The sequence below is a fragment of the Liolophura sinensis genome, chromosome 5 (assembly GCF_032854445.1).
Source record: "Liolophura sinensis isolate JHLJ2023 chromosome 5, CUHK_Ljap_v2, whole genome shotgun sequence".
Taxonomy (NCBI): domain Eukaryota; kingdom Metazoa; phylum Mollusca; class Polyplacophora; order Chitonida; family Chitonidae; genus Liolophura; species Liolophura sinensis.
This window is the reverse complement of record NC_088299.1, coordinates 10,423,024-10,435,730: the sequence shown is the minus strand read 5'-3', so window position 1 is coordinate 10,435,730 and position 12,707 is coordinate 10,423,024. Positions and strand designations below refer to the sequence as shown.

Genomic DNA, 12,707 nt, shown 5'->3' with positions numbered 1-12,707 from the left:
GGCTTAGTACATGATTGTCCTTGATTATTGATTTGACACAGTCACACCTCCACGGGCTGTGACCAGCCTGATCTCTCCAGGTCACAAGATCCACACCTACTGTTTGTGTGCTGTGCACTTGCACTGGCCACATGTCGGCTGCTGCAGTACATCGTCCTCTATTAAAATGAGAAGGGAAAGCCGAGAACCATGCTAGCTGCTGCTATTCATGATTGCTTGATAATATTACTGATTCATGTGATTGGATGCTCTACAGCAAGAGTCTTTTTGGTGTTCTTGTTGATGAATTTGTAAATACTGTTGCTGCTTTTGCATTGTGTATGCAAGACACCAGAGCAGTCATAGCATGTGCTCGCATGCTATATATACTGTAATTCTTCAACCATTTCTCGTGATTTCAAGGTGCTTATTCAAGCATATTCTGAGGAAATTATTGTATGTTGACTGATCAAATTATATTTTCTGTGAAACCCTGAAACTGGCCAATCCAACTGATTTTGTCTCAGTTCATAGAGATATGAAAATATTATTAACTGGTTTGATTGGTTCAAGAATGGCGTGGAGACATGCCCACGTACAATATATATGACACATGTGCATCTATTTTACATGATAGATCAAAACTAAGGTGGTATCTTAAATCAGCAGTGCTTTAATCAAATTACTTGCCACATCCAACACTTTGCAGCATTAAGGCCTGTACAAATCATGGGTCACTATCATTTTATTACATCTGATTCCTGACTTAGGGCATTTGGGTATTTGCATGTCAGGAGATCAGATTTTATCTTGTGCATGATTTACTCTTAGACCATCCTACTGCATAAAGACATCATCATGTTATGACTTGGTTAATTTTTTAAGTGACAATGGCTATCAAACAAGCAAATCAGCACATATCACGTGCTCACTGTGCGCTAATCGCCTGCAGCTAATGAAGGTCTCAACACGGGCATATAAGCCTACTGTACAGTACAACAACTAGTGTTGTCACGGGTTAACAATATATGTATCTATGAATATCTTTCTATAAAAACAGCCTGGACCCCAGCTGGTCAAACTGTCTAATGGGTTTCCCCAGAAACTGCTAACCCTTAACCATGCAGTGTGGGGGGGGGGGGAGTTCAAATCCTGCCACCGCCAACTTCTTATCAGAATTAAGGCTTACAGTGTGACGTACCGAGTCAGGAACCCTGGCTTCGTCCAGGCTCTACTGTCATTCTTCAACCTTTCCATATGTTTACAAGGTGTTTATTCAAGCATATGCTAAAGGCGTTATTCTGTATAGACAGATAAAATTACTCTTTTTTTTGTGAAGCCCTGAAATTGGCCAGCAAAAGCAATGTGTTTTTGTCTTCAGAATCGAAAAGCTGGAGACAACTGAAAATCATGTGCACTGAAAGTTTATCTTTCATAAGCGAAAAATGTTCAGGAATGATAAACCTTACCTGCCTTAAGTACGTGTAACTTGGGCCCGAGCTGTGCAGTCTATGGTTCATAGAACAGTGGTCAATCCAGCTTGGACCTGAGTCGCCACTGAACAGGAAAATGTACCATAATAGAGTAACCCTAAACTTGACTTCTGTGGTACAGGTGAAATATTCTATAGTATGGCATTAAACACCAATGAAATAAATAAAACGCTTTTTTATAATGATCATTGCTGTTTCAGGATCGTGAAAAACAAGAGCAGCTGAACGAGGTGTTGACTGGTTACAGTACAAATGGTCTCCCAGGCTTACCAGACTTGATGCGTATCCCAGGACAGCCTGTCTACCCCACGGAGCTTTTTGAGCTGGAGGCACACTGGAGTTCACTGGTCGCCAATGCTTCCGTGAGATAATCTTTCACATCAAATTAGTGGATGTCAAATATAAAGTGGATTAAGTATTATGATTATTCAGAATTTACATTTAATGGGTTGTTGATATATTAACACAGATTCTAGTGCTGAAAATTGTCTTAGACCAATCCAGGTTAAGTACCAGGGACTTCAGAGTCCAACAGCTACAGTGCTCGCCAGCATTTCATGTCACTAGTGAGTAGTCACTAGGTTGACTCTGGTACTGAGTAGTCACTAGGTTGACTCTGAGGTAATTTGATCAAATCTTGATGGGGTCTTGGCCAATTACAACTCAGCTTTATCTTTTTTCTTTCCTTATTTGACATTTGTTAATTATCCCTTCTAAACTTACTTTAACCATTGCAGACGTCTATAGGTCTTGAAGCATTATATTACAAACTCTGTGATTTTTTCTCTGCCAGTATTTGAAATCTATGTTACCAGTAGTACAGTGTAATTGTTCAGCTTTTACTATTCTATAACATGTGTTTCAATAATATGAAATGCATTGTTAGAGACAAATAAATGTCACAAAATATTACTTATAATGCTGAAATTTTCAAGCAGAATATCATCCAAGCAAACCTCCAAAGACCTTTCTAAAATCAACAGAACTCTCAGAATCAGGCTCAGAAAAATTAACAAGTCAGTCATGGAGAAAATTTGTGGTCATTTGGGGTAATTAAGCTTTATCAAACAGTTCTAGATTTTCTTCACTTTTCATAAGCCTGCCCAACATCATATAACTAATAAAGTATTTAGTACATTGCTTGAAAAAATAATCAAATCAGTCAATGAATCCATGAAAACTTAAGCTTACTTCTTTACATTCATGACAACAAAAAACAATGTTAGTGCCCATCTTCATGTTGATTAGACTGATTTATAAAAGGCATAGGATATATATAAGTCCCGGTCAGGAGTTGTCTTGTGGCTTTGCAGAAGAAAACCTGTCAGAGGTCAATCCTGAATCCCATCAATCACAGTCCAGTAAAGCTTTATGACTGAGCCGGTGGTTTACCCAGGTTGTCTCAGTGTATATGTTTAAATGATAAGTGTTTAATTTTCCTAATTTTAGCCGAGTTAAGGCCTCGTACTCTAGCAGGCTGTGTACCTGTACATGAGCCCCCTGTACATGGGCCACCTGTGTAGGTGTATCACCTAAATAGTCCGGTAACAAACCTGGGGACAAACAACAAACTATGTTTGGTACATACAGTAATGTTCATGCCATGACACCATAGTTTTTGTGTTTTATACAGGCATGAGATTTGTCCTCTTTTTGGAGGAATTCCTCTTTATTTATACAAAAAAATACATAAGAAAAAGGTTCAGAATTTAATTGAGAAATGCTAAAAATGACAGAATTAGTTAACACCTGAAAACACCTGGTTAGGTGTGCACTGCGGACAGATAAGTTGGTCTTTGTAAAATTTAATCTTTCATAGTTTACATTTTCTCCTAAATCAAATTATGGAGATTCATAAATTGGATTCAGACATGACTTTTGACATTGTAAATGTATTACGTACTAGGTAGAACACTGGTCATAAATCCACCAAAGATACAGCATAGTTTCAGTTTGCTGTGTAAATGTCATATGCAGAAAATGCGCAAATATTTATATTCAGCCTTCCATTATCCATTATTCAGCACACAATTATATTGAACATTTACATTTTTCTAAAAATCCCTATTGGGGGAAGGAAGTTATCTCAGAGGACATGTGAAGTCAACGTTTTACTCAACTCTTATTATATGTATATTCATATTTATGACAAATGCTTTTCGAAATGTTGACTCACTCTCATGTGTGACTTGTTTAATGGTTGTCACTTTTTGGCTATCAATCTTCAATCTTCACGACATACACATGCATACACTCCAGTATTTGTGGTGCGAGATGTAATTCATGTGCTTTAATCTGTCAAATTTGGTTTGCTTAATTGCAATCAAAGTACCGATAAGGTTAGCTCTGTAGGACCTGTTACTATCCAGGACTTTGATACGTGTAAATGTAATTGATACAAAAGCTTCATAAATAAGGTTGACAAATTACAGTATGATCACAGTTGCCTCGTGAAAATTTTACCAGTAGACAGATGAATCACAAATTGGTGTGAAAGTGGGAAGGGAAACCCTGCTCAAAACATGAACTTGTAGGTGGAAAAAAGGTTCAAAGCTGAAATGGACATTACAGATATGTTGAGAGCAGTAATTATTTCATATACATGTGAGAGCATTCCAGGGTTGTGTGTTTATTGAGCCACTTTTTGCTGGCACAGGTGAACGGTACGATAAATCGTGATATCAAGGTTGACTAATATGACATATGGTTCGTGTTGGAACAAAGGCCATGAAAAGTTTTACACATTACATTTAGCCACAGAGGTGTAATGAAACGTCTTTTTTTTTTTTACCTGTGAAGTCCACCAAGTTCACACACTTCTCGGTTACTGTTCGTTTCTCTCTCCATTTTTTTTTTTTACAAGTGTCTCCACTGTTTTTAGAAACCATTTACAGTACATCTGGTCATGTAGACAGACATTTTATGCTCTAAATTTTTTCACCATCTTTATTCATATTTTTGCGGCTAGTTATTTTTCTACTGAGGTGCACTGTGTATTTCCATCTAAAATCCGATATGAGGTGCGCATATACTTTTTTTAAATGTATTTCTGTCTATTTCTCTGTTGTATGAGGTCTGTTTCTACCTTGAAACCCAGTTTCGATGAACATCATTGTTTTATTTCCGCCTGCTGAGGTTTACATTGTTATTCAGACTATTTCTCAGTCTATTTAGGTGTACTTTACATTTCTGTCTACTTCACTATTAATCGACATTTACTGTGTACTTCATGCAGACTTTGGTTGAAGTTACATGTAATCAACACAGAATGAAAAAAATGGTTTAATTGCATTAGATTAGATTACATCTGAATGCAATTTGCTATCTGCAAAAAACGTTGATTAACTAGGGACTAAGGACGGTATTTGATTCCTTTTGACCCCTTTTTCACATTTTCCTCTAGTTTCTGTCTCTTCCAATAAAATCATTTTATTCTCTTATAATATTTCAGAGTCTGACAAAAAGGCAGCATGATCAGCAAGAGGCTATCTGGGAACTGCTTCAGACAGAAGTTCAGTATATCAAGTCTCTCAAAGTTATCACAGATGTAAGTCAGTCTTAGTTCATTGCTTCAGACAGAAGTTCAGTATATCAAGTCTCTCAAAGTTATCACAGATGTAAGTCAGTCTTAGTTCACTGCTTCAGACAGAAGTTCAGTATATCAAGTCTCTCAAAGTTATCACAGATGTAAGTCAGTCTTAGTTCACTGCTTCAGACAGAAGTTCAGTATATCAAGTCTCTCAAAGTTATCACAGATGTAAGTCAGTCTTAGTTCACTGCTTCAGACAGAAGTTCAGTATATCAAGTCTCTCAACGTTATCACAGATGTAAGTCAGTCTTAGTTCACTGCTTCAGACAGAAGTTTGCTTCCTGTCCGACCGTAAGTGGGAAGGTCCTGCAGCAACCTGCGGATGGTTGTGTGTTTTCCCGAACTCTGCCCGGTTTCCTCCCACTGTAGCCGTCGTATAAGAGAAATATTCTTGAGTGCACCAATCAACACCAATCAAATAAATAAATGAATAAATCAAACAGAAGTTAATTGTATGTGCATTTTTTTCATTATGGTTTCAGAATTTCTCCTTTGTATTTGTATTTCTGTATAATGGCAATGTGGATATGAGCATATAAGTCATCAAGAAAAGTAAGATCATAGTGCTTCCAGATTTTGTCTCCATTAACATGTAAATGTATATATATATATATATATATATATATATATAACAACAGTATTCAATAAATGCCAACTTTAGACTTGGTTCCTTTGATGTTTCAGCTCTTTATCTCAGTCTTGTTAAATTTGCAACAAGAGTTGGTGTTAAATGAGGTGAGTGCTTTTGTTAATGACTTTTCAAATCTGCTGATGTTATAGTTTAAATATAGGTTCAAGACTTTTGGAGCTAATTGGTGTTTCGTTTGAGCTGTAATTCATTATTAGTAAGATTTGTTTAAAGACACAAGCTTTGTAACACAGCTGCTCAATTTTGTAGCGCTATTTGTCATTTTACAAGCTACCCCCAACAAAAAATGGTTGAGACTGGCTTTTCAGTACAACTTAACTCTGGTTTCTAAGAGATACAGTGTGTGCCAAATGAAATAGGATATTTTCGAGGCCATTAACATTTTTTTTTTTTTTGCCATTTCAGATTGAGACAGAAAAATTGTTCAGCAATATAAACCAGATTTACCTAGCCAACTGCAAATTCTGGAAAGAGCATTTTCTGACAGTTCTAGAAAGTACAAGGGAAACTAGGAAACCTCTAGATCCATCACTGATGAAAGATGGTTTTAAAAAGGTGAGGAATGTGTGTTTTAGTTTCTACAGGTATACATGTACTAAGGTCTAAGGTTTTTGTAGGTATGTTCATACTGAAATATGCAACGCTTTACTGGTAACATCTAGCAAAGTCAAAATAACATGGAAATATGCTCTTTTTTTTTGGAAGGGGTGTCTAAACCACAATCACCTAGTGATAGTTGTGGATAAACCGTTAAATAAAAATAAAATGAAATTAAAAAAAAATAAAATATGAATCTATAAAAAAAAAAAGACAGGCATGTATGTCAGGAGCCAATGTGCAAGAATGCATATTTTCTTTACATTTCATGTTAATATGATGTTAAAAGTGTTGACAGATTTTCATCATCAGTCAATGTACACTTATTTCCTTGAGTTTTGAATTTTGCAGCATAATTCATGGTGCCGAAAATCTTCTCTCCTTTTATTTATTTATTTGATGGGTGTTTTATGCCGTACTCAAGAATATTTCACTTACATGACGGCAGCCAGCATTATGTTGGGAGGAAACCCACGACCATCCGCAGGTTGTGGGCAGACCTTCCCACATACGGCCGAAGAGCTCTGCATTTTAGGGGAGTAATCAAGTAATCTACGGAACAAATGTTAAATAAATGTTTGTATGTCTTGAGACAGGGAATGCTGAAAATTGGGTTTTCACGAGGAATACGTTCCAAAGCTCTGCAACTTGAAGAAGTTGTAAGTTTTTCCAGGCACTCCTACACTGGTGTATAGCAATACTGTTTCATGTCCTATGCTTTTGATTGTGTTACAGTTTGCTGATAACTTCAAACCTTATACCAAATACTGCTTAGAACAAAAACCATGCCTGGATTACATGAAGGCCAGGTATAAGGACAATGATCTCTTCAAAGCCTTTGTTGTGGTGAGTATAGAAGACCAGAAGAATGGCCATTTACAAATTCACATAGTAAACTTTTTAGTGTCACCTTCTCACATTTGTAAAAATACTATATTTCACCAAAAGTTTGGTATGTTAAAAATGCACATAACGGCTCCAAAATGACACTTTTGATGACAACACCTAAGTTTTTGTGATAATTACGTAATCAAACTGGACAAAAAGTGACCTATACAGGTGAACTAATCAAACACAATCAAGGCAGATGTGTCACTTGAACATGGTGAACCTCATGTGAAATACAGGAGGTCAAACGCTGCCTGATGCAGTATTTACAGCTTTTCAACTGAAATCAATGACAGTTCACAGGTTGGAGAGAATGTGGGGCACAATGAAAGGGTGATTTTTCCACACCCCTTGTTTTTGTTCCACTCGTAATAGTGATCGCCCATGACACTGGTGAAAAAGAAAAACTCTCAACACTAGTTAATGTTAATTAAGTAACAGTTATTATTATGTTTTTTAATACCTTTTTTTCTGACCATGTTAAGTTGATGTTGTTTGTGTGTTACAGTGGGCAGAAGCTCAGAAGCAGTGCAATAGGCTAAAACTGACAGATTTGCTGGTTAAACCGATGCAACGGCTGACAAAGTATTCCCTCCTACTGCAAGCTGTACTCAGAAAAACAGAGGACGATAAGCAACGCAGAGCCATCTTAGAAATGGTGAGTTATCTTAGAAATAGTGAGTTATCTTAGAAAGTGGGAGTTATCTTAGAAAGGGGGAGTTATCTTAGAAAGGGGGAGTTATCTTAGAAAGTGGGAGTTATCTTAGAAAGGGAGAGTTATCTAAGGAAGGGGGAGTTATCTTAGAAAGGGGGAGTTATCTTAGAAAGGGGGAGTTATCTTAGAAAGGGGGAGTTATCTAAGGAAGGGGGAGTTATCTTAGAAAGGGGGAGTTATCTTAGAAAGGGGGAGTTATCTAAGGAAGGGGGAGTTATCTTAGAAAGGGAGAGTTATCTTAGAAAGGGAGAGTTATCTTAGAAAGGGGGAGTTATCTTAGAAAGGGGGAGTTATCTTAGAGCCCTTGAACTGTATATGATGATTTGACATCAGAGCTGGTGAACCGTAAAGGGTGAGTTACATGAGAACTACTCAGGTGTAAGTGGGGAGTTATCTCAGAACTAGTGAACTGGAAACGGTGAGTTTTCTCAGAGATACTGAACTGTAAATGGGGAGTTATCTCAGAGCTACTGAGCTATTGGATTAAAAATGGTGAGCTATCATGAAGAGATTCTGAGTTATCAGTGATCTGTATCATAAAAGATGAAGACCAGTTTGAAATTATCTACCACTATAGAACTACTAAATGAGAAATTGTGATTTAGCAGCGTGCAATAAATGATGAGGAATCTGAAATAATGGTTAATCGTTTTACTGTTGAAATTCTGATACATGAGAGAAATGATTAGTTGTCATGGAAACGTGGTCCTATTTTTAAATTGTGAAAAGTCTTAAAAATTCTGACCTATCTGGTTAATATTAAATTATCTTGGAAATGGTAAACTCAGAAATGGTAAGGCTGCTTAGAAATAGGGCAAAGGCCGAACGGTACGCTGCATGTGTACTCACTAGTGTAGTATGAGGTGCACAGTATCTTTCACCATTCAAAGGAGTCTGGAAAGAACCAGGTTCTTATCACAACAATATCCTTTTGAAATCTGAATTTCTGCGCTTTCCTCACAGATAGGAAATGTGGACCGTTTTGTTACTCATGTGAATGGGGAGCTGAGAAAGTGTCATGAGCAGGAGCGGCTGGGGGCCATCATCAGTAAGATAGAGTCCTATGATGCGGTGGAGCCCCCCAATGACGAGTGCAAAGAGGTAAGGCTAGATACGACCCTGTAAAATATAGTACCTGGAGCCGAATCCACAAAGCCATTTCTGACTTGTGTCAAATTTTAAAATACAATTTTAAAACATTTTTGGCACCTCATCATTATTATATTCAGACAGTTGTGTCCAAATTTCCAAGTTACAAAGACCCTACTCTACAGTAGCTTTGTGTAATAATACGCAGATTTCTGTCACAAATAGCCTGATGTGGGATTGTCTGTGTGCGAGTGTGGAATGGACATTGACTGGTTACAGGGGCTAGCAGCCAGCTGCTTACCTTGTCTACAGATCAGTTTAGTAACTATATACCATCACCTGACGAATGCTTGTGGCCTCTATTAGCTACGTGGTTACTCAGTGATACACCTAGGATATACAAATGTATGACAATTCAGTGCAGAAGGACGATGCTTCAGCGGTGTGACCATTCTTCACAACCCAACAAAAGGAAATAACCTGCTCAGCAGATTATCTTCTCCAATGTTCGAGAATATATCTGTACCCCATGTGATCATTTTTGTCCAATGAAAAGCGGAGTGTTTTAATTGCGGGATAAAGTATAGATGTACACCAAGAGTGGGCTAGTGGTGAGCTATAGCAAGGTTGCCAAGAGTAAACACTCCTCAATTTATCAAGCAAACAGAAATGGATAATGTTGATTTTGTGTGGAAAAATATGTTGTTCCAGCCTATTATAATACATTTATCTGATGGCTTTTGTGCTTAAAGACCTCTATGTGTGTGTTTCTGGATGGTGTTTGATGACTGCTGTATTGGTGTGTATCTGGATGGTTCTGGTCATTGCTGACTGTTGTATTGGTGTGTTTCTGGATGGTGATTGCTGACTGCTGTATTGGTGTGTTTCTGGATGGTGATTGCTGACTGCTGTATTGGTGTGTATCTGGATGGTTTTGGTGTTTGATGACTGCTGTATTGGTGTGTATCTGGGTGGTTTTGGTGTTTGATGACTGCTGTATTGGTGTGTATCTGGGTGGTTTTGGTGTTTGATGACTACTGTATTGGTGTGTATCTGGATGGTTTTGGTGTTTGATGACTACTGTATTGGTGTGTTTCTGGATGGCTTTGGTGTTTGATGACTACTGTATTGGTGTGTTTCTTGATGGTTTTGGTGTTTTATGACTGCTGTATTGGTGTGTTTCTGGATGGTGTTTGATGACTGCTGTATTGGTGTGTATCTGGGTGGTTTTGTTGTTTGATGACTGCTGTATTGGTGTGTATCTGGGTGGTTTTGGTGTTTGATGACTGCTGTATTGGTGTGTTTCTGGATGGCTTTGGTGTTTGATGACTGCTGTATTGGTGTGTTTCTTGATGGTTTTGGTGTTTGATGACTACTGTATTGGTGTGTATCGGGATGGTTTTGGTGTTTGATGACTACTGTATTGGTGTGTTTCTGGATGGTGTTTGATGACTGCTGTATTGGTGTATAGGTGATCCAGCAGTACAGTGAGCTGAACCTGTGGGACCCCATGCCTGGCTGTAACGCTCAACAACCCCGCTGTGTCATCATCCAGTCCGGGCTCAAGCTGAAGGATGCTCAGATGAGGGTAAGTACTGGCTCTGTACATCCTAAACATTCTGCGACGTTATTTTGTGACAGAAGTTTGTCCTTCGTTCGGAAATATTTTATACATATATGGAGATGCTTGAATTGAAGTTTCTGATGGCTATACATCCTTTCATAATAAATGATATAACTGATATGCTTGCAGTCTAACATTAAGATGACGTTATATTGCTGGGGATATATGTGTATAGCGGTCACTATTATTTGGGTTTTACATGACCTTCAACAGTAATCTCTGGTGGTCGTGGGTTTCCCTCGGTTTCCTCCCACCATAATGCTGGCCACCGTCGTATAAGTGAAATTTTCTTGAGTATGACGTAAAACACCAATCAGATAAGTAAATAAATAAATCTCTTGTGCCTTCATGCTAAGGTATTTACTTTCGTGCAACTGTTTTATGCCATACTTTGGCAAATTTCACCTAAAACATACGCCATCATTGGTGAAGAAAACATCTCAATAAAATGCATGTATTATAATATTGAAACAGTGTCTATCTTCGTCAGGGTTTTTATGGATTCTGATGGCTATAGCATTCTTCTTGCTGAAGAACCTCAGGCCCAGATGACTCCTTTAATGTCCCAGGTTCAAATCTCAATACTTCTTCTGTGGCATTGATTTTTTTTTTTTTTTTTTTTTTTGATTGGTGTTTTACGCCGTACTCAAGAATATTTCACTTATACGACGGCGGCCAGCATTATGGTGGGTGGAAACCGGGCAGAGCCCGGCGGAAACCCACGACCATCCGCAGGTTGCTGGCAGACCTTCCCACGTACGGCCGGAGAGGAAGCCAGCATGAGCTTGTCTTGAACTCACATCGACCGCATTGGTGAGAGGCTTCTGGGTCACTACACTGCGCTAGCGCGCTAACCGACTGAGCCACGGAGGCCCCTCTGTGGCATTGAGCCAGAAGGTTTGTCAGGTACCTGCCAAAGGCATAGTGGTTTATTCTGGGCACAGGAGCCAGTTGTTCAGAAGTGTATTAAAAGTTTAGCTTAAAGTGTTGCCGTTCTATGCGTTAAAACTTTTTAAGAACTACATTAAACACAAATTAAATATATCTATTAAATCATTGTGTCTATGTTGTGAAATAGGTGGATGTGGAGTGCATGTTGTTCACTGACCTGTTACTGCTGTGTAAAGCCAGCAAGAGGATGGACAAGTTCAAGGTCATCAAACCTCCCATGAGAGTGGACAAGATTGTTGTCCAGGAGCTTAAAGACAAAGGTGAGACTGAGCAGTACAAGGCTAGTCCTGCGTGTAATTCTGCGTGAAAATGGGGTATGGGTAAGATAACCCCACAAAGTCCTGCAAAATGCCCTTCATCTCGCTAGCTTACCACGCTGATCATTTCAAAAGGGAGGCAACTCTTATCCCCTTGTCATCTGTAATGAAATTTTATGCTAAGCAAACAAATTCATTGTCAGATTGATTTTTAAAAAAAATGACTGACAAGTATTCATTTTGAGTTCTCTTATTGTAGTGACATTTATCTGTTTCTTTGTCGCAGGGAGCTTCTTACTGCTGTACTTAAATGAGTATCGTGTGCCCGTGTCAGCATTCACCTTCCATGGAGACAACGCCTCAATACGTGTCTGGATTGAACACATTAAAAAAGCTCAGGTAGGTCATGTTCTTTTGAACACCACTGTAGTGAAATCGTCATATACACAGCACTACCACTGAGTCCACATACACATCACTTTAGAAATCTGACCCTTATAAGCAGCACTGAAATCAAATCCACATGCACACACACACACACATCAGAAGCCTATGAAGAGCACCATAATCAGGCCCTCCTGCACAGCACTATAAATCGGAACCCTTATATGTGTAGACATCACTGTATTCAAATCCACAAACTCACAGCAATATACTGTCAGACTTATGAACACCGCTATCATCAGGTCTGCGTACACAGTACTAAATGTCAGACTTATGAACAGCGCTATCATCAGGTCTGCATACACAGTACTAAATGTCAGACTTGTGAACAGCACATAATTAGGTCCGCATACACAGTACTAAATGTCAGACTCTTGTGAACAGCACATATTTAGTGCTATAACTATTGTAGCAATGGTAAATGATAAATTT

The 12,707-nt window shown here is 38.4% G+C and overlaps 1 protein-coding gene across 1 annotated transcript in view; it reads left to right on the top strand.

Moving 5' to 3' along the window:
- LOC135465444 (uncharacterized) overlaps positions 1-12,707 on the top strand; it is a 64,044-nt gene that overhangs the window by 50,530 nt on the left and 807 nt on the right. The window contains exons 11-20 of the mRNA XM_064742684.1: positions 1,673-1,834; positions 4,924-5,019; positions 5,746-5,796; positions 6,116-6,265; positions 7,043-7,153; positions 7,704-7,853; positions 8,874-9,011; positions 10,471-10,587; positions 11,702-11,834; positions 12,118-12,230. Of these exons, the coding sequence (XP_064598754.1) occupies positions 1,673-1,834; positions 4,924-5,019; positions 5,746-5,796; positions 6,116-6,265; positions 7,043-7,153; positions 7,704-7,853; positions 8,874-9,011; positions 10,471-10,587; positions 11,702-11,834; positions 12,118-12,230 (1,221 nt within the window). The remainder of the gene's footprint in view (positions 1-1,672; positions 1,835-4,923; positions 5,020-5,745; positions 5,797-6,115; positions 6,266-7,042; positions 7,154-7,703; positions 7,854-8,873; positions 9,012-10,470; positions 10,588-11,701; positions 11,835-12,117; positions 12,231-12,707) is intronic.